Source organism: Wolffia australiana, chromosome 2 (genome assembly GCF_029677425.1).
Source record: "Wolffia australiana isolate 7733 chromosome 2, ASM2967742v1".
Taxonomy (NCBI): Eukaryota; Viridiplantae; Streptophyta; class Magnoliopsida; order Alismatales; family Araceae; genus Wolffia; species Wolffia australiana.
The window spans coordinates 12,763,232-12,784,915 of record NC_135836.1 but is presented as its reverse complement, the minus strand read 5'-3'; the positions used below and the strand labels follow the sequence as shown (position 1 = coordinate 12,784,915).

The following is a 21,684-nucleotide window of genomic DNA, read 5'->3' as shown; positions in this document are numbered from 1 at the left end:
GTGGAATCCACGTCATAACCAGGATAGAGAGAGAGAAAGACGTTCTATTAACCCGACTGAATCGAATCGCCCGGGAGAGAGAGGAGGCACAGAACAGAGACATAGATAGAGAGAAAGGGGAAGTGGAGAGAGAAGGAGAGTGAGGGGGGAGGAGAAAGGGCGTCGGATTGGTGCTGTTTGCTTTTGGATCTTGTTTATCAGAGAGGCTTTCTCGTATGGGGCATCTGATTATGTCCTAGTGGACTTGGTTAGATCTAAATTTCTCTTTTTCTCTCCCCCCCTCTCTTTCTCTCTGTCTCTCTAAATCTTCTTATTCTACGCCTCGATTTTGTTTTATTCTATGTCCTTTTGTTTTAATTCGTTTGTATGTAATTCTTTAGATCTAAATTTCTCTAAATCCAGCTTATCCATGGCCCGAATGCCTGAGATTTGGGTAAAGCGATGATGAACTCTTTCAGGAGGGTCCTGCGGGGCATCAGATCAGCGCCATGGCCAGGGTAAGACGGTCGATCGAAGCTCTCTTCACCGATCAAAATTTTTTTTTAAAAAAAAAACTAATATCAGACCTGTTCGTTGTCTCAGGTCGCCGGCGAGATCGAGACCCATTGAAGGGCGGAGATTCTTCTACGTGGGCCGAGACCAGGTGCAGCACTTCCGGCGCCGGCGGGCGCACCGGTGGTTTGAGAGCCCGCGGACCGTGGTCCTAGCCGTGGCCGTGGGCGGCGCGGCCACGGCGACCGTGTACTACGGCAATGCGGAGGCCGTGCCGTACACGAAGCGCACCCACGTGGTCTTGCTCTCGCCGAGGCTGGAGAGGTAGCTGGGAGAGAGCCAGTTCGAGCAGCTCAAGGCCGCTCTGAAAGACCAGCTTCTCCCCCCGACCCACCCCGACCAGCTGATTGCCAGACAGGTGGTCAACGCGCTGCAGCGCGGGCTCGCCACGGACGAGCCGGTGTGGCGCGACGCGGACCGGTCGTTGGGTACGTGGCGGATGATGATTGGAAGGGGGAGGGGGAGGAGGTGCTGGACGAAGGGTGGGTGCGGCGGAGCCGGTGGGAGGGGAAGGTGAGGGGGGTGCGGTCGGCGACGGAGCATCTGCAGGGGTTGAAGTGGGAGGTGGTCGTGGCGAGGAATCCGGTGACTAATGCTATGTGCCTTCCAGGGGGGAAGATCGTTGTTTTCACCGGCCTTCTCGACCACTTGCGATCCGACGCGGAGATTGCCAAAGGGAGAGCGAGAGGAGAAGACGGAGACAGAGAGAGAGCGAGAGAGGAAGAAAGACAGAGAGTGAGAGTGGAAGAGAGACACAGAGAGAGAAGGAGAGGGGAAGAGATACAAAGAGAGAGCGAGAGGGGAAGACGGAGATAGAGAGATAGCGAGAGAGGAAGAAAGATAGTGAGAGTGGAAGAGAGAGACGAAGAGAAGGAGAGGGGAAGAGATACAAAGAGAGAGCGAGAGGGGAAGATGGAGATAGAGAGATAGCGAGATAGGAAAAAAGATAGAGAGTGAGAGTGGAAGAGAGAGACGAAGAGAATGAGAGGGGAAGAGAGACAAAGAGCGAGCGAGAGGGGAAGACAGATAGAGAGAGAGCGAGAGAGGAAGAAAGACGTGGAATCCCGGTTATTCGAGTCGGTCCGGTTAATAGAACGTCTTTCTCTCTCTCTATCCCGGTTATGACGTGGAATCCACCGTGGCTGCCAGGTGGATTCCGCCTGGCAGCCACGGTGGATTCTACGTCATAACTGGGATATGTCGGCGTCCGCTTAGAGAGTTTGGGATGTACCGTGCCAAAAAAAAAGTTTGGGATCTATCTCAGATTTGTGGAACGTACCGTGCCAAAAAAAAGTTTGGGATCTATCTCAGAAAAGTTTTGGACATACCGTGCTATTAACCCTTGTTCGATCCATTACGAATATGTGATGTCCCGTCATTGTCCGTCCCGTCCTGCCTTGTTCGGCCAATACGAACACGTTCCGTCCTAACTTCGTTTGTCTCATCCCGTCCACCACTGTTCAGTCCATTACAAACACGCTGCGTCCCGTTCCGTCTTGCCACCATTCGGTCCATTACAAAACGGGTTAATAGCACGGTACATCCCAAACCATATCCAAAGTCTGCGAGTTAACCTTAACTTTTTTTTTTGGCATGGTATATCCCAAACTCACTAAGTCGTCTGCGATATATCCCGGTGATTACATGGAGTCCATCGTGGCTGCCAGGTGGATCTCCGGCCAGATTTTTACCTAGCGGAACCCACCTGGCCACCACACTAGATTCCACGTCATCACCGTGATATGTCTACTTGCCAAGAGAGCGAGAGAGAGAGGTTCTAGAGAGAGAAAGAGAGGTATTCTAGAGAGAGAAAGATAGGTGTTCTAGAGAGAGAAAGAGAGGTGTTCTAGAGAGAGAAAGAGAGGTGTTCTAGAGAGCAACGCCTCTCTCTCTCTAGAACACCTCTCTTTCTCTCTCAAGAACCTCTCTCTCCTTCTCTCTCTCTAGCACGCCTCTCTCTCCCTCTCTCTCTAAAATGCCTCTCTCTCTTATCAGAAAACCCTTGGCAGGTTTTAGAGAGAGAAAGAGAGGTGTTCTACAGAGAGAGAGAGAGAGGCGTTCTAGAGAACAACACCTCTCTCTCTAGAACATATCTCTTTCTCTCTCTAGAACCTCTCTCTCCCTCTCTCTCTCTCTAGCACGCCTCTATCTCCCTCTCACTCTCTAGAATGCCTCTCTCTCTTTAAGTTAAACCCTTGGCAGGTAGACATATCACGGTGATGACGTGGAATCCAGCGTGGTGGCCAGGTGGGTTCCGCTGGGTAAAAATCTGGCCGGAGATCCACCTGGCAGCCACGATGGACTCCATGTCATCACCGGGATATATCGCAGACGACTTAGTGAGTTTGGGATATACCGTGCCAAAAAAAAAGCTAAGGTTAACTCGCAGACTTTGGACATAGTTTGGGATGTACCGTGCAATTAACCCATTACAAAACTGTTCCGTTCCGTCGTTGTCCGTCCCGTCCCGTCCCGTTCTGCCACAGTTTGTTCTATTAGTACCCGTTCCGTCTCGTCGTTTTTTGTCCTGTCCCGTTCCGCCCCTGTTCGGTCCGTTCGGTCCCCGTTCTTTCTCGTTACGTACACGGTTCCGTCCCCTCCGGTCCCTTCCTCACCCGTCCCGTTCCGTCTACTCCCGTTCTGCTCCGTCTCTTCCCGTCACATTCCGCCCCCTGATCCGTCCCGTTGCGTATCCCTTCCATCCACGTCCCGTCCCGCCCCGTTCAACCTAGTTCCGCACGGTTCTTTCCCGCTATAAACCCGTCCCGTCCCGTCTCCCACACGGTCCGTGCCGTTCGGTCCCGTTCCTCCACTGCCTTACCGTTCCGTCCGACGCGCGTACTAAATTCTCAAAAATCGGATTTTCCAAAAAGCACTGCTCAAGGCTCGCTTCACTCGGCAGGGCAGCGCGGGGAAACGCTTCAAAAAGGGCTTCGGAGCGGAAGCTTGGTAAGCTCGGCAATGGCGAGCACGGCCAAGGCAATAGAGCAGGCCGCGCCGGCCACCCCCGTCGACCAAAATCTATGGTGGGAATCCTTCGTCCTCCTCCTCGATAACCTCGAGAGCGCTCCTCCTTCCACATACGGCTCGCCTTCTCTGGTAACCAGGAGATTGTCTCAAAGAGATGTCGAGATCGATCCTGTTTCTAGAATTTGAATGCGAACTGTTTTCCTTTGGCGCAGGCGAAGAAGCTGCGGAACAATCGTTCTTGGTTTCTCGGCTCACTTTCGCGTTTCAAACCGCCCAATGCGTCGTCTAGGGAGGCTCTTAATGCCCAGGAAATATCGTTTGGGCAGAGACGCTTGCGTGTAAAGCCGGAATTCAGAGATATCGCGCTACGTGTTAGTGCATCCCTGGTAGGTCTTTTCTTTTCTTTTCTTCTTCTTCTTCTTCTTCTTGTTGACGGGTATCTGAATGTTTTCATTGATTTTAGGCTTTTCTTGTAATTGATTGACCTGAAAAACTTGAAACTTGAGGTTTTCCTCTGAACTAGTCTTCAACTTATCGTTCTTTTCGCGCAAATGAAGTGAGGACCATTTTTTTTTTGAGATTTAATAGTTCGGATTCGTAAGAGTACAGGTGCATGCTGAAGCACCGGATGTACACCTTTCTCATGGGACTAAATATAGCTTATGATTCCTCGGAGGTCAGAAATTGCGAAGGATAAAAGTTTCAAATCTTGAAGAGGGTGTTCAAATTATTTGGAAAGAGGAAAGTAGGCTCAGTGCGCTTGCAACATCATCAAAGGCTGACCCAAAACGTTTGCCTTCAAAAAGTATGACGTATGAATTCTATCAAGGACAGTGAACGACCACCAGGATCAGAAGACGGTTAACTTGTGTCAGTCCAATGATCATCAAGGTAGATCTCAAAAGTGGGACTTCCCATTATAGGAAGGGAGGCCATGGCTTACCTTGATCCAAACTGTAATATATCTGATTTTTTTTGAAGAAAAATCGGTGATCAACCCAACATTAATAATATATATGACTGACAGGTCTGGTTCTCTTTCCTTCCTTCACATAATGTTGTACTGTATCCAGCGACGGGCCATATGACTCCATTAGCTACCAAATTGTACTCATACACTTTGTGTACAGGCAGCCAGAAGGTGTTTACTGCAGGGGGGCTATCTCTTCCGGTGACTGGCCTTGGGACTGTCATGATTAAATTTTTCGAGGTCATAAAAGACATTCTTCATGTGCTTCATCTGAAAGCTCAAGTCATTTGTCCTCAGTAAATAGTTGCCGATATTAATTGCTCACTAATGATTAGTTGTGATGGTTTGTTTATTTTTGACAAAGTCATGGACTGGATACTTGAACCAAGGATAGGAAGGACTTTTATTGGTGGGCTGCGACGTGGACGCTAGACAAACTGTTGGAGAGGACATTCAGATGGAGGATAAGCGGAGGAAGGAAGAAGTGATGATGATGCATCATCGTCATGGTCACCCATCGTTTGATGTTTTTTGGAAGATCTTCCCAGTGTTTGTTAAAAGATCTGATCTTTGGGATATTGAATGTGATGCTTGTTGGTTTGGTAAGCATAAAGGCTCCCCATAAATTTTGATGATAGGGACCGTTCCATATTGTGTCCGTCAGGGCGAAAATATTTATGTTCTTGGTTGACAATTGCCCAAGGATGAGTTGCGTGTACCTGCTGAAGAGTAAGTTACATATTCCAGACATTATTTCTAGTTTCAATCAGATGATATCACCTAATTTGGGGGCACCAGTTAAGGTGTTCAGATCTGATAATGCTTGAGAGGTTTTAATGGACGTATTTTCTGCATTCTTCAGAAACAGAGGTATTCTTCAGCAATTCTTGTGCGTCCATACTCAGCAGAATAGGGTGGCTGAGAGAGAAATTGGCCTTGTGGTTGACACCACCTGAACACTACTTACTGATCTGGATGTTCCAACGTATCTATGGGAGAAACAGTAATGATTTCATTTCATCTCATAAATAGACTGCCTCCAAAAGTCTGGGCTTCTAGAGTCTACCGGAAATGATGAATAGTATATTTCTTCATGTAGGTTGCTGAGGATAGGGTACCTCCTTAGGTGTTTGGTTCTACATTGTATGTATATGTACATTATCCTGGAGACAAACTTTGCCCCCGGGCAATCAAATGTCTGTTCATGGGTTACCCGTAAGGGATACAGCTATCACCACCCGAGCTCAATAGAATTCTTTATATCTGCCGATGTTACCTTTGACGAAAGTCAAAGTTCTTTATGTCCAAGGGAGGAGGCAGCCAGAATTGGAGGTGGAGTCACGGTCATCCCACTCCAATGATTGGTTAACACTGATTTCAGGGGATAATACTTATCCCCTATGCCTAATTACCTGAAAAACATCCAATAACACCTGAGAGTGAAGCAGTGCGACAGTTGACAGAAGATTCTGATGCAGAGGATATGGGTGACCCCAACCTGGCTGACAAAAGAGAGACATCTGATACATCCTTACGGACTCAACTCACATCTGATCGTTCAGAACAAGCTGCAGAAATAGTATAGAGCACTAATGACTCTCATGCCTGGCCAATTGTCCTGAGAAAAGGTTAACATACATGTACTTAGAAACCACTATATTCCATAACATGTAGTTTCCTATAAACATCTATCGCTACAGCTGTGAACTTTCTGAGTAATTCTGGACTCTTTCAGTATCCTGTAGAATGTTAATGAAGTATTGGGCAATGAGAACTGGAAAAAAGACGATGGTTGAAGTGTCATGTCGTCTGAGTTTCCATCGGGCACGAAGATGGTCGGTTGCAAGTGGGTCTTCAACCCTGAATTTCAGGTCAGATAGAACGTTAGAGATATACAAAGCCCAGCTGGTAGCTAAGGGCTATACTCAGATGTATGGGATATATTATGGTGATATTCTTGCCCTCTTTGTCAAACTCAGTATGGTACGTAGACTATCACTTGCTGCAGGCTTAGATTGGATCCTCTACCACTACGATATGAAGAATGCTTTTCTCAATGGAGAACTGGAGGAGGAAATCTATATACAGTTAGAACAAGGATAACACCAACAAGGCTCAAACAATCTCCTAGCGAGTGGTTTCGAAGGTTCCCAAGTGTCATGAAGAATATGGGATACTGTCATACTGAGTTGGGCAGATGTGCTATTTTCTGGTCTATGAAGATGACATTGTCATTACTGGAGATGATTTAAGAGAAATCCAGTGCTCAGGTGATCGACTTTCCAGGCCGTTCGAAATCAATACTGTGGGAAAGTTGGAGTACTTTCTTGGTATTGAAGTGTCATATTCTACCCAAGGGGTATTTCTTGGTATTGGAGTACGTAACTATATTCTTTATTTATTTCATGAGACCAAAAATGACCAAAGAAAGGCCATCGGCAGTGCCAGTTGACCCAAGTTTGAAATTGTGACCTTTTAAAGAGACTACCCCAGTGGACAAAGGGCAGTATCAATGACTGATTGGAAGAGTGATCTACTTCAGTCACTCTAGAGTTCAGCTATCCGTTGGTTCTTTGCAGCCCCCATGAGCTGCATGCACAGACAACATATAGAGTTCTGTCCTATCCGGAAGGTACGACAGGTGATAGTTTGTTATTCACAAGGGGACACCAAAGGTCGGTGCAGATCTATGTGGGTGCAGACTCTGCTGGGTCAGTCATTGATTGAAGATCGACCACTGTATTGTTTACTTGTTTGGGAGGACATGCAGTTATATGGCCAAGCAAAAAGTGGAAAGAGCTCGCCAGGTCAAGTGCAGGGGTAGAATTTAGAGCTTTGTAGCAAAGTAGATCTGCAAGGTACTTTGGATCAGGAGAACTCTAGAGGACCTTAGAATTTCCATAGCAGAACGGACTGTGTTGTACTGTGATACCAAGCCAGCCATTGGCACACGCATGACATGTTCTGATGAAAGATGTTGAGATTAATCTTTAATTCATCGGGAAGAGAATCTACCGAAAGATTATTTGCATAGAATATTTCCAATCAGGTCAGCAGCCAGCAGATGCACTCAGCAGATGTTGAGGGAATATTTTGCAGGCTTTTGAGAAAGTTAGGTGTTAGAAGCATCTACGCACCAATTTGAGGGGGGTGTCAATCTGGACCCTTATTTTAGGCTCACGTCTATAACCTGTAAGGCCACATATAAGACCTTATAGTAAAGTATATTTCTTTTTTTTGAAACAAGTATATTTCTATTATTAACTGCAAAATAATAATAGATCTCTCCCTTATCTTAGGTCCAACTCTCTCTCCTATGAGTGGGGCTTTCCCACTCATTGCTGTTAAGGAAGATCATTTTTACCCCGATCGTGTTTTAAGTAGGAAGCTGAGGAGCATCTGCAACACCTCCAACAATTATTGGGTCTACATAGCTACCATTGTGTCTTTCCCTCTCTGTCTTTGTAAATTGTATTTAAGTGGGTTTTAATGATAATGAAGTGCTGAAGCATTTGTTGAAACCCTAAACCGCTGGGGGCAGCTGGCTGGAGCTTCAGTATACCATCTCTGAGAGTTATGATCCTCTTGTGGTAATCTGCAGGATTTATGGCTTTACTCTTTTCTGAAATTTTACTGCACATTGTGTATATAAACCTCCTGAATATTTTTCTTGGAAATAGTGATGCATTTTACAAATCACAGTGTGACTCCAAGTGTTACTTTTGATTGTTTGTTTTCTTTTCATATATTTTAAGGCTTCAAACTGTCTCCATGCTTTATAATTTTTGCTTAAGAGTAAAGCCAATTTTCACCTGGCCAGACTAACACCAATTTCATAGTGTATTGGGTGATCTGAAAGCCTAATCTGTAGCAAATATATGAATTTAACGGTGAACATACTTCATACAAGACATTTTTGTATTCACTATTTCATACTTTCTCGGATACTGATGTTTATTTCTGGGAATTTTTTTTCGATGATTATTCCTGCAGTTATTTTCTGCTACACCTGATATTCTTCCACATTTTCCAGAATTTAGATGAGATTCAATCTTATATTCTGGTGGATCGGACTATGGACCCTCAAATCTTTCCATTGGATCAGAGGGAGCCAGAAATTCTCTACTCCGTGAGTAAATTTATTTTTTGTTGAGATTTTGCTCTAAGTCTGAATAATTCACCATTTATCTTGCTTCAAATTGAAGTAACAATTGAACTCGTTATCCTTTGTGTTGGAAAACTCTGAGCGGGTCAGATATGGTTTGGTCTGAATATTTATCATAGTTGCTCAAAAGAAATTTGTCTTTTTTTTTGAAAGAAGATAATAAAAGATCACGTTGATTCATATGGGTCTTAAAGAGATTGCTTGAAAGATGTTATTCCCCCTCTACATTGATGCTCCTCTCAATGCCTGACTATGAAACTTGAGTCGTGCTTATTGCAAGGGCGTCCGTTGCATGGATGAAAAGCAGTGGTGCTAATGGGAAACCCTGCCTGATCCCCCATTGCGGTTGAATCCATCCCCCATGGGATGTGATACATCTCTTTATCCACCCCGCCCATAATTTTGGAAAAACTCTTTGCCTCATGGATATCCACTGGAAATCCCAATCAAGGGAGACATGCTTTTGTGAATCCATCTTCCACTTAAACACCATGAGCTTCTTTCTTTTCCACACTGCCAGGATCTCTATTGATACAGGTGTGCGATCCACAAGCTGTTGGCCTGGAATAAATGCTGATTGCAATGGTCCGATAAGCTCCCTGATTACCTCCCTTAGCCTGTTTGCCAAAACCTTTTCTATGATGAGGTATATGGCATCCAGCAACAAAATATGCCTGAAATTGCTAATGTTGACGCCCCCTTGATGCTTTTGCAGCATAACCAGATAGGCTTTGTCTTATTCTATGTTAATTTCATTGTGTCTTTCTTCGTTAATTCTGGGTCTATTGTGTCTTTCTTTGTTTCATTTTTATTCTTCCAAATATTCTAATCTTGTGGTTATGGTAAACAATTGTGTGGCGGAAGATGGGGGGAAGGTATTTGATTCTGTAATATAATATAATTTGAGTAAGAAATGATTAAGATGATTTTGCCATGGGAAATGTAGTGCCAGATGTTGTCATTTTCTCCTCTGTTGGGAATCCTTGTCTTTTACTCTGCGTCTTTTGTTATTTACCTCTCATTACCAAATTTCTATTCAGTTTTCCTGTTTATCTCTCATTTATATATTGATGTGTCATATATTATGTTCAGGGGTTAAATGGAACGATCAGACTGTCGAAATCATTCATTGTCTTCACGTGTTGCATTCATTATTATTAATAATTTATTTTTTATTTCAGGTACAAATTCAGTATTATCTTGAACGGCAATGTTTACTGAAGTGCGTTAGATGGATTTTCATGAATGCATGTATGTGAATTGTGTTGGCTCTGCTTGTTTATTTATTTATTCTTTGAACAATGAGAGGAAGTTTGCCGGAGATCAGTGATACTCCCGATGTGCTAGATATATATGCTCAATGATTATGCATGAGAACCAAAGAGCACCACTCACATCCCTCTAAAAGCAGAAGAGACAAGGCTCCCCATGGCTTGTACAACACAATCCTGGAATGCCTACATTCCCTTGAATATAATCTCATTCCAAGGCTGCCTTATTGTCCAGAGCACCGAGAAGGGCCCACCTCACGTCTCCTGGTCCCAGGCTGCATCACCCCTGTAGAGAGTCCTTGAAGGCCTCTTTTGAGGTGACAACAAATCCTGTGGTTAACTGACAGGACATCACTGCGTTTGTTTGAGGAGACTCCAGCCAAAAAATAGCACTTTTAAGGGGGATATTTTGTTTAAATATGACACAATAGGTGTGGATGAACATCAGTTCCTCTAGGTGCGCCTGACCCACACAGATATCCCTCAAACAGAAGAATATGCCTATCCAACCAAACCGTCCCGTATCTCACACCATACTCTCAGATGTACTAAGGACCACTGGATCCTCATATATGCCTCCACCCTCTAGGCTGGCAAGCTGTCGGCAAACTGTGGATTCTACATGCCAACCCAGCCTTCTGGGCTGTGACCTGAAGGTTCCATGTGTGGGCAAACAGCTGAGGAAACTCTTCCTATAGAGTGCCCCGAGTTAGTTAGTCGTCCAGGCAATAATGAAAGGCAGAGTCTTCCCCCAGCTTGGCACCACAAAATTCTTGGACTTGATGGAATAATGGACTCAACTTGTGCCAGAACTCTCACAGCCCTCTAACCAGAGGATGCACCTCCTTCTGTCCATCCATGGTCCATTGTTGTCCTTCAAGACCTGCTCAAATGATATTCACCTCGGGTCCCATGTGTCTACCCACCACTTGGCCAATAGGACTAGATTAGTGCATTGTAATTCAATACCCCTAGCGCCCCAGTTGACTGGTATGCAGATTACATCCCTTGATACTTGGGCACCGCTACTCTTTGTCTTGGCCTGGACATTCTCGCCATAACCACAACAGAGGCTTGCTCAAATGGACTGTTGAATGGATTCCAGACCCCTAGCTTCCAGGCGGGTATCCCCCTGCTGCAATATGCAGATGATACCACTTTTTTCATGGACAGGAACCTATCCATCCTGCTAGATCTATTTGTGGATTGAAAGACCAGAGGACCCTCCATGCTTGTCGCATCATATGGAGACAAAACCCCCCATTAAGGCAAGATTTTTCTGTAGGCTGCTGCTTCGGCAAAGACTAGTGACGAATCTCATTGGGAAGAGATGGCTCCCAGATGCCTCGACATAATGTGCTCAGTGCGGTAGCGACAAATAAGGCTGTGGACATTTATTCTTTGAGTGCTCGTTTGCCCAAGCTGTGTGGACACATCAGCCAATCCCGGGGGTGGATGTCTCGCCAGAGGAGGCCTATTGGGACTCCATAGAAGGCGGCCCACGCAGGGGGCGAGCGGGGCCTGGTCGACTTTTTGCAGTGCTCTAGGCATTATGGCTGCCCAGGAACGAAGTAATCTTCAAGGGACAGGAAGCCTCGACGGACGCTGTTGTATAAGCAGTGGCGTGTTTACCTCTGCATGGTTTAAAGGCCTATTGCCAGGACACGGGGCCGCTGTGTAGACCATTTTTGTACTTAACATTCATATTTATATATCACAATGGGAGGGTCACCGATGTCATCTCTCCACTCTTTCTTCAAAAAAATACACCATGATACTTGGGCCATCCAAATCCCTTGCTTAACCTTGAGCTTTTCCATTAGAATCTCCTCGTCAGGCCATGCAGGCATTTGGCGATCCCCACTGGTAATTTTAACACCAAGCCGTAGAAGATGGCGAGCACTCAGAGCACTGAGAAGCACTTCATTGGGGGCATCTTAAGAGATTTTTTGCCAATAAATGAATACAGAGTTTTGAGAACAATAACATAACACAAAACATAGAAATAAGGTCCCTTCAAGAATCTGTGCTGGTTACTGTTCACTTTATTTTTCACAAATTTATTTTTCTACTTTCTGCTGTTGACTCTCACGATGCTGTAAGTAAGAGCATGGTAGTTCGTGATTCTTCCATTCAGATTGTATTTTGGTTTTATTATTTTGATGTAATTTTGTAAATGTTGCTTTTGTAAAAGTCACTTTGTTCTGCGGCCACCAGGCCAGTAATACTCTTCTAAATGTTGCAGTGTACCTCGAAAATCAGTCTCATGGGACTGAGAATATACGTGAGGAGGCACTGCTCTTAGTAAAGGATGGACTAGAGATCAAGTTCCTGGCCATTCTGAATGATCTGTCTCAGGCTACGCATCTTCATAGAATGGTTCATTTTTTGTTGTCGTCTAGTCTGTTATTTTACAACCTAATGCAATTCATGTGATGAATTTGCACTTTTGAAATGTAAACGCTCCAACTCTGTCAACTACATTCATCACTTAGACCTGATCTCTCATCATGTATCATTTTTTGCCCTTAGCTTCACACACAATTTCTCTGTATACGCATGGTTTCTGTGTTCTGTTTGACACTCTTCTCTCTCGAAACATTTGTTCAACCTGTTTGTTTTAGCTGTAAATGGCCATATCTTAATGAGCACCGAACTTAACTTCCTGATCAGAATAGAATGCATGAGAATTCTATGCTCTTATAGTTGCTTGGCTTTATTCTTTATGCTTCAGAGCAGTACCACATCATATTTCTAAGAACTATTATTACCATCTTTTGTCAAACGTTTTTCCTTCTGTCACAATTTTTTTCAAGTTGTTACCTTTTTAGGGCTGTTACCCAAATCCATGATAGAGGTACATCTGCGTAATCTACATTTTATAATTTCTTTCATGGTGTGCGACATTTGTGACTGCTTATGTGTTGTCATCGTTTCAGTTTCATTTTTTCCTTGACCAATTGTCTTTGTGATAATGAGTGATTATTGTCTCTTATCAGGATGTTGATTTGATGAAATTATGGGTGGAGGAGGTTTTGATAGAAAGTAATTTAGTCTTGGACACGTTTTTCCTTGTTTATTATGAGAACTTCTCTGGCTGCAAGGGAGCACAATGGAAAGGACTTTGTACGCTTTTTAAGGTACGATCATTATTTCTTTTTTTGGTTTTTTTTAACTAAATGAATAGTATCAGCACAAGAGGAAAATGATCTGCAGGGTATGATAAGTGGTGAACATATTGGAGAGCTAGCTGAATCATCTGAAGGCCAAACCTCCTTTTACCATGCAAAAGTTCAGCTTGCACTTCTCTTAATTGAAACATTGGATCTCGAAAACCTTCTCCGTATGGTGCATGACAACATTCCATTCAGGTTTCCATCTTCCTGAAATGTTTCCTTCATTTATTATTGCGGTCCCCTACCTTTTTGTGATATTTCTCCTTTTTTCTTGCTTGGTTTATCGGTGATTGACCTACTTTTTTCCAGGAATGGCAGCAAATTTTCGTTGACAGATATTCAGGAGATGGATGCTTTGGTTTCAAGCATAATTCCATTGGAGACTGCTGAAGCAGGGCCTCTTACTCTTTCGTGGGGCGTTTTCCTATCGTTGCTCATATCACTTCCAGAAAAGGAAGAATATTGCCCAGTATTGGTACTTACTTGTTTGTTCGCAACATTTTATGAATCTCAACCATTTCATGTGTTTATTCACTGCCTTTTATCTCCTTCAGGCGATAGACATCCCAGGGTACATTCAGAATGCTAATGTCTGTGGATCTTTTATTTATTTAATGGAAGTTCTCCAGGGTGATCTTATGCTGAATTCAGAAGTAAGTGTGTAACACTCCTTCGGTCATAGACTTGGCATTCGTGTTTGCTGTTAACTGTGATCCGATTAAATGACAATTTGGAAGATTTTGATTTGTCGGTAATAGTTGCTTGGGAAAAACGCTTCAATACATGTATTTGATTGGTGTAGATCAACATGTAAGATTTTGCACCTCGGCCTTCACATATTAGGATGCACGATGAGTCAAAGGGGTTAACTGGGTTCTCTGTTCCAAAAGTTACGGCTTAAGTCCCCAAGTTTTCTCCTGTTAACCTGGTGCTCGAAAGTTTATTAATTTATTGAGTTACCGTCCCCTCCCTTACCCTTCCAGATTCCATGACATTTGGACTTGACGTCTGTCTCCTCATGGGATTGGACTATAAATTTATGTAGCCAGAGATAGGTAACAGAGTGTGCACAAACATCTATATAAATCTCAAAAGAAATCTCTTCTATGTCGTTTCCAGTGATTGTAATGGTATCCAAATAGACTATCAATAAATAATGTTGCTCCTTCAGAAACTTCATATCAAATGAAAAGTATGATCATCTTTGCTCTGGTCATACTAAAGTTCCTTCGGGGGCCAAGATTTGGCTCTTATTTACTGCATTTTGATAGAGACCTCAGTTATATTTGTCAGCTTTCAGCTGATCTTGGAGAGAAGCAGTCATGGAGCTTCTTGCTCCTTTGGCTTCTTCTCCACCTGTTCAAACCCTAGCCTCCAGAAAAGAGAGAGAGAGAGAGAAAGGATTCAGCCTGTAACAAAAATGACTTAGTTAGTTCAACGTGATTTCCCAGTATTTATACTGGGTTTACACTGATAGGGTCTTACAGACCCAATACGATGGATCCGCTATCGCCAGATCCCAGAAGAGTAATTATACAATAACAAGAAGTATATGGTTTTCGAGAGGAGAGAGAATATAAAGAAAGGGAAAGTGAACGTCTGCTGACAATATTTGTTCAGGATTGTGACACATTTACGTTCGCCTGACATGAGTGGTCATATTCCATTCTTTATTCAATGGGGATATCTTTTAGGAGTATGATCAGGTTTCCCTAATGTTAGAAAATTAATTTTCCCCAGATCTGTATTTTGGCATTGTCTTTGGTGATATACTTTTGTTTGTATTCAAATTCCCATACTAGTATTTTTTTATTCTCTCGATGTGGACGCCCACATACCTTTCATGGTGATCACTGGCACTTATGAAAATCCAAATATTTGTTCCCTGACAATGTTTTCTTATCCTTTTCAAATTCTGTTCCCAAAATGGAAGTCCGTTTCAAAAGTGTTATTAAATCTACAAGTTCACCAGGATAGGGTTAAAATGACGATTATTAATCGTAGGTTTCTTATTTGGTCTTCCAACATGACTGGATAATTTTTTACTTATCGATAAAATTTTTAACTATTCATTTTTAAGTATAAAATGTCATTGCGCGGATGCGTCGTGTGCATTTTGGTGTCTAATACTTTATTTTCATTTTCCATTTGCTACTCTTTTATTTTCAACTTAAGATATATTTCAGAACCATATGTGCGCGCCAATTTTAGAAGCTGAAGCAGCTCATTGCGTTATTGTGCTCATTTTAATGGTCCTAATCTCATATATGCTACTGTGCAGGGCCCAGTTTCCGGTTATCTTAGTGTTCTGAAAACGTTTATTTCTGCATTTGTTACGTGCTTTGAAATCATTGACCAGGTAGACATTATTTTTACTTTCATGGGTTACTTCAATCACTGCCATTGTTTACATGGTTTTACTGCCTCTTTCAGTCAGAGGGTAACATCTCCGACTTGATTCTAGAGATACTTTGTAAAATCTACCGTGGTGAGGTAAACTCGTATCTTATGACCATGAAAACGAATCACTCATTTTTTTCTCAGAATAATATTTATTTAATTTATTATTATGCAGGAATCACTGTGCAAACAATTCTGGGACAGAGATAGCTTCATTGACCAGCCAATCAGATCCTTTCTTTATTCGCTGGAGACTGAGTTTCCTTATAACACTTCGGTTATGTGCTTGCTTTCAGCACTTTGTGAGGGACCTTGGCCTGCAGAATGTGTGTAAGTTTCCAACTTCATTGTACTTTGCCCATAGTTCTGTTAGGATCTCTAACCCTGGTCAGGGGTGTTTACAGCATTTTCTCTTAGAATAATTTCTTATAAATAACTGTAGCCCTCTACTTAGTGGGTAGCCGAGAAGTTGGAATTGGACAAGAGATCCTTCCAAGGGAGGCCAGAAGCCAATCTGGACCTTGTGTAATTGGTTTTCTTCTACCTTTCTCTGTATATCCTGTCTTTCCTACCATGTACCTTCCTTGATGGAGATCGATACCAAGATCTTAATCAATGGTATGAGATGCACGACCTAGCCCTATGGTTGATCATAGGTACTTGGTCCATTCAAGTAACTTGATGCCGCGGTGGAAAAACAAACGTATGTCAAGGGAAATTGCTTTGCCCGGCTGATGGACACGATGGGTTAGCCATCATTCATGGCTGCCTGGCCCATTTCTTATCCCAGCTGTCACTGTCATTTTCCCCATTCTGCCTTGTTTAAAAAGGAATGTCTTTCAACAAAAAAATGTTAGATTATTTTTATATAAACTAAAAAATGCCAATTATGGTGGACAAAAGTTCTACTGCCGAAACATCAGTAGAACTTTTTTGTTATAAATTTTTGTTCATCCTTTTCATGTCTATGCTCTAAATTCTGACATTAAGGGATGATCTCAATTAAAATGATTCTGAAAATGTCTGAAGCTTGGTGATTCTCGTTTCTGTTTCTGCAGTATCTGATAAAATGATTGACCTATTGAAGCCTCTTGTTGATTCGTTGTTTTTTTCAGGTTTAACTTCTTGTCTAGCATGACCTTTATAACATCTCCGTATGAAGTTTCTAATGGTTGCCGGGAATGGAGCAGTGATATGATCATTATAGCTCCTTGTCATCTTCCAGTTGAAGGTTTTGATTTGCTTTCTATTCCATGTGGCTCGCAGGGCCAAATTGTGAGAATAATTAATGATAATACTGCCCTTGTCCGGTGGAAAGTAAGCTGTTGCTCCTTGGTATTCCTTTCAGGGATTTTATGCTTATGCTTCATGGTCTTACGACCTCGCCCATCCCAATTAGGTCTTACAAGATCGGATTTCAATGAAAAATGTTAATGATAACAGTTTTGCTCGTATTTTTCTCAATATTCACCCTTAAAATCCAGTTATTTGAATTTGTTGGAGATCGAGAAAGTGCTAATGGAAGTAGATACATCGCGAAGGATGCCACCGTTTGAATCCAGAGATGCATGAGAGAGGAAAGTGATTCTAGAAGCAGAAAAGGAAAAATCGTAGTTCAACCTGCGCCGAATTGTCCCTTATTAAATGTTTCATATTATTGGACAATCCGCTGTAAGGATGGATCCATACCTTATGGTTTACAACAGTCCAAAACATATCACACATGTAAAATTACATAAACTTAAAGGCGGAATTGTTAAAAATGTAAAAGATAAACTTAACGATTTTCTATCGAAATCTCCCCATGGCATTGAATTTATGAAGGTCTTCAGATTATGTCTCAAAACGGTTTCTCAACATAATTATGCAATGGGTTTCACGATGGTGTCTTTTGCCTGTGCCTGATGATCCAGTTTACTGACATCTTTCTCTGTTGTTAGATTGACTTTTTGACAGAACTTTTTAAAGATGATTAAGATATATTTGTTCGCCATAAAGTCCCTTGTCTATTCTCTAGGATTATCCCATGATGTTCTCATTCTCCGCTACTCTATGATGCAGGTTAGTTACTCTTCGATTACGGTGTTACTCCTGATCCTGGCTCAGGATTTTCATTCAAAAAACTGTGAAGATGTATCTCTTGCCCTTGACCTGCTCTATCGAATGTGTCATTTTAGCCGGGTAAGATTCTTGCGACGCACTTGCCATGCAAAAGTTTTCTGACCACTTGGACCTGAGATGATGTCTATATCTGTCGTTCTTTCTGGTGTTCTTTCTTCTGCGGGGAGATTCCCTAATCACACGGTGCTTTGCTATATATCATACTTTCGCTTATTGATTTGGTCTCATTTATGTCATGAACTTTGACGTCCAACTTCATTGTGTGTTCCTCGATTTCTAATTCTGCTTGTTGAAGAGTGTTTCTAAAATGATTATTTTTATACATTCAGAGAATATGCTTTACGTTGATGGAAATTCACCATTCCTCCATTTTGCAATTTTCACAATCAAATGGAGATGCTGATACAACTTTAAGGTTTGTGTTTTAGACAACCGTTTTCTGGAGTGAATTATGGCCCTTTTGTTATTGATTCTAACATGGTTATTTGATCGTTTAATTTGTAGGATGGACCTGGTTAAAGTGATATGTTCCTTGGCCTCAAGATTAGTACGGCAGGGAGACTGCGCCAAAGTTATGGCTTTGTGCATAAACATTCTTGGGGAAATGTTGAAATGGTAGCTATTTATATGGATTCTGATATGCTCAAGACCTGAGTTTAGTTTATTCCTAAAATATTGGATACTTCTTCCAGTTTTTCTTGTATTTTTCTCACAGATAAAGGTCCTGCGTCTGTGTTTTATCTAGATTTCTATGACATCTGATATTAGTTTGAATATTGTTTCTTGGTATTCTTGTGTTTTTTTATCATGAACATCTAATGTGCGGCAAAATTGTCTATACATTTTGTGTTTATGAAAAAAAAGTGGAAAATATAATTATTATTAAAGCACTGATAGGGTCATGAATCCTTTTTATTTATCATAGAAACTAAATTGCCAAGGCATTATGTGGTTTTAACTCTCCGTTAGGTATTCTGTTTTTAGTTCCGCTATATTCTCAGGGTTGGTCATGAGGTAGAATGCCTTGAGAAGCTTACATTGCTAGGTTAGGTGCTTGAAGTAAAAAAACTGTGATTAGTGAACTTCAATGTTGAGAAAGCACGATTCATTTGGTCAATTTCGTTTTGACTATGCAGATGGGATCAAGTGTTAGGAACGTTTCTTGAACATATTGAAATTCATTCCTTTAAGAAAAACATATTTAAATTCTACTTCTAATGAATATTCATTGACATTTTTTATTTCACTAATGGAAGGGCCTTCATCTCTTATTTTGAGCCATGTAAGGCAGTTATTCACTTATATACTCCACAGTTTAATTGATCATTTCGGTTGTGGAAGCTGCTGTGTAAATTCGTTAGCTGCTGTGTAAAATATCACTGTTATATTTTCTTTTCATGTAGCTCACCATCGTACGTTGCTGAATTGACGCTGAGGACAAGTATTTTTGGCCGAGAATCTGTTGGTCTCCTGAGGTAAGTAGAGAAGAATTCGCGTTTTAATGGTTTGTGTGCAGTTCGATATTTGTATGTTGGAACGAATTATCTTCAATTAGCTTCTTTTCATTTGTCATCGTGTGATATTGTTAGGGATATCTTTGACTGTGTACTTACCCTCATCTACAAATATGTTTAACGTTTTCAATTGGCATTATAATTTACATACTATGTACTATTATATACTTTCTTCAAAAAATTAAATATATTATATACTGGGGATGTACTTTTAGTTCTGTTAATAAACACAATTACCGTTTCATGTATCCACTCACCATTGAATCAGTTAATAATATTATGAGAGAAAACGAAGTCATTATTTTATGTTTCTGTTTCTTGTTCTCATGAATGTCTGTTAGGGGCAGGAGGATGGATGATTTTTTTTTATTAAAGAAATGTTCAATGGAAGAAAGATAGGGCCATGTGGGATTTCTCATGATGAGTTTAGTCTTCCGTTTTGTCTGCCTGTGGAATGAGTTTATTCTTCTATTTTACACACGCATTTATTGTCTTTTCAATCTGTCCCTCTCCTATTCCCTGGAATGTGCAAATTTTGCTCTGCTCGAGAATTTGTGGTAATGGTGGATGAATTCATCGTGGTCTAGTTTATGTGTATTGATCAGCTTGAAATTGTATCTTTTTCTCAACATGGGCTCTTCCCTTGATGTGCATTGATGAATATTTCATATTTTTCTCGATGAAAACAAATCAGAGAGGGCATCCCAGAGTTTCTGATAAATACCAAATCTTATTGTGAAAGTTTATTTCTGCTCAGTGAGTGGTTCAGTTATCGATTTGTTCATCTTGTGGATAAAGATCTGGCATCCAGTTACCAGTGCACATTACAACTTCCATGCTTAAATTTCGGCCCAATGTTTTTAAAGATGCAGGATCCCCTGGAAGCAACGAGTTGAAAGTGGAGAAGGGCAAAATAAAATGTTCACTAACTCAAGAAAACAAATTCGTGTTACATTAGGTTATAAAGAGAGGAAAGATGAAGGGTTATTGGAGAGGCCCATGAACCCAATAACCCAAAAAGGAGAAAGTGAAGAGATAGCTGCTTTGGCCGTTTCAATAGCTTCCAATTTTTTTTTTGGGGGGATTGCAATAGTTGACTGTCAGTCTTGATGGTATTGTGCTGTGGTGTTACTTTGTCACGGCGAAGTTATTTTCCTTTTTCTTATCTGTCTTCTGTCCCATTTTTTCACGCAGGATTTGGCAACACCCTGTTTCTGATACCATGTAGAATTGTTGTGCTTTATTATCAATAGAGAAATTGGCTGTTGAGATGTAGTTACTGTGGTGTACCCTTTACTTTTGCCTTGATATGTTGATTTTAAATTGAGTTTTACACTTGAAAAATAGAATGTTATCTTCATTTTCCCTTAGTGTACTCATTTAGGCTTATTTCTATCTTGTCGTTAGTGGTTCGTGGATTCTATCTGGAGGTCTTGCAAAAATGGTTCTGGAGGAGTGTGAACATAATGTAAAATTATGTTCATTAACCATTGCTGGTATGTGTTTTTTCGCAAAACCTTAATCTTTTGACGTCATGCGCGGTGGTTGCATTTTTGTGTGATCTTTTTGATTATGTCACAGTTTTATCTCCAACATTGGTGAAAGTGTACTTCTTGTTCCACATTATTATCCGTCTTATCCATTACGAGAATCATGTAATCTTCATTTTTATCTATTTTAACATTGGTTTGTTGCTTGATTATTCCAGTTTTGGACTTCAGCAAGCAGCTTGTTGAAATTGGATCGGAGAATGACTTACTATCATCACTCTTAATATTTGCGCTTCAGTATGTCTTGGTGAATCATGAAAACTGGAACTACAAGTATGGATCTGATCGTTGGAAAGTGTCACTGAAGGTGCGGTCTTTCAGTTATTCTTCGAGATTTTTGTGAAGTATCATATAAGTCAAATGGCTTATCTAGGATTAATCTTGATATGTTTAAGTGGTACCTTAACGTGCATATATTTGTGAGGAATACCATATCGCTTGACATCCTTATTCATTCCAATTTTTAGTGTAATATTTCTTCTGTTCTTTGTGATGTCTTACTCCCTCTATCACCCTACCGGTCCATAGACTTTTACTTCTGTCTAATTTATCACTTTTTCTGACTTCTCATTAAATCATCGCTTTGGTTTTTTGAATCTTATTTTTTACAAGAAATATTGGGGGTTTCATGGAAGGGTTGTTTCCTGACAAATTTAGTCAAATGATGGCTGTATTATTTTCTTAGGTTGGATTCCATGTTTGTCACTTTTCCTCTCCGTGTTTGGCATGTTTATCACTTCTCTTTCTTATTTTTCATATTGTTTGCCTTTACCTTTCAGGTGTTTGAATTGATCAAGTCCTACATTACGACTTCAAAGGATTCATCTAAACTTAGTTCTCTACTGCGAGAACTATTATTTTGTGACTCTTCTGTCCACAGCATGCTTACTCGGGTCATTTGCATCAAGTCAAAAACCTTGGAGGTTAGCTTGTACCTTGACGTTTTACCCATAAGCTCCTTCCATTCAATGGTATTAACTTCAGGCATGGAAATC

At 41.5% G+C, this 21,684-nt stretch overlaps 2 protein-coding genes across 3 annotated transcripts in view; both read left to right on the top strand.

Annotated features, from left to right (window-relative positions):
- On the top strand, nucleotides 1-1,701 carry LOC144715303 (mitochondrial metalloendopeptidase OMA1-like). The gene is made up of 3 exons (XM_078590236.1): nucleotides 1-247; nucleotides 403-497; nucleotides 583-1,701. Exons 2-3 carry the CDS (start codon nucleotides 442-444, stop codon nucleotides 818-820), a joined length of 294 nt encoding a protein of 97 aa, XP_078446362.1. The 5' UTR covers nucleotides 1-247; nucleotides 403-441; the 3' UTR covers nucleotides 821-1,701.
- A 1,717-nt stretch (nucleotides 1,702-3,418) lies between these two features.
- LOC144716904 (nucleoporin (DUF3414)) overlaps nucleotides 3,419-21,684 on the top strand; it is a 37,415-nt gene continuing 19,149 nt past the window's right edge. The window contains exons 1-20 of one of the 2 annotated variants that reach the window (XM_078592174.1): nucleotides 3,419-3,651; nucleotides 3,735-3,908; nucleotides 8,526-8,621; nucleotides 9,839-9,908; nucleotides 12,174-12,307; nucleotides 12,928-13,068; nucleotides 13,145-13,299; nucleotides 13,414-13,579; nucleotides 13,659-13,757; nucleotides 15,386-15,463; nucleotides 15,538-15,597; nucleotides 15,680-15,834; nucleotides 16,620-16,821; nucleotides 17,566-17,685; nucleotides 17,955-18,040; nucleotides 18,130-18,240; nucleotides 19,029-19,100; nucleotides 20,547-20,635; nucleotides 20,848-20,996; nucleotides 21,469-21,612. In XM_078592174.1, the coding sequence (XP_078448300.1) occupies nucleotides 3,514-3,651; nucleotides 3,735-3,908; nucleotides 8,526-8,621; nucleotides 9,839-9,908; nucleotides 12,174-12,307; nucleotides 12,928-13,068; nucleotides 13,145-13,299; nucleotides 13,414-13,579; nucleotides 13,659-13,757; nucleotides 15,386-15,463; nucleotides 15,538-15,597; nucleotides 15,680-15,834; nucleotides 16,620-16,821; nucleotides 17,566-17,685; nucleotides 17,955-18,040; nucleotides 18,130-18,240; nucleotides 19,029-19,100; nucleotides 20,547-20,635; nucleotides 20,848-20,996; nucleotides 21,469-21,612 (2,439 nt within the window). In that variant the 5' untranslated portion in view covers nucleotides 3,419-3,513. Of the gene's footprint in view, nucleotides 3,652-3,734; nucleotides 3,909-8,525; nucleotides 8,622-9,838; nucleotides 9,909-12,173; nucleotides 12,308-12,927; nucleotides 13,069-13,144; nucleotides 13,300-13,413; nucleotides 13,580-13,658; nucleotides 13,758-15,385; nucleotides 15,464-15,537; nucleotides 15,598-15,679; nucleotides 15,835-16,619; nucleotides 16,822-17,565; nucleotides 17,686-17,954; nucleotides 18,041-18,129; nucleotides 18,241-19,028; nucleotides 19,101-20,546; nucleotides 20,636-20,847; nucleotides 20,997-21,468; nucleotides 21,613-21,684 lie in introns of those variants that run through there. The other variant, XM_078592175.1, reaches the window with a different exon arrangement.

Coding starts and splice junctions, on each gene's coding strand:
- LOC144715303 (XM_078590236.1), top strand. CDS start 442: ATGATGAACTCTTTCAGGAGGGTCCTGCGGGGCATCAGATCAGCGCCA. Junction 498..582: donor AGATCAGCGCCATGGCCAGG/GTAAGACGGTCG, acceptor TCGTTGTCTCAG/GTCGCCGGCGAGATCGAGAC.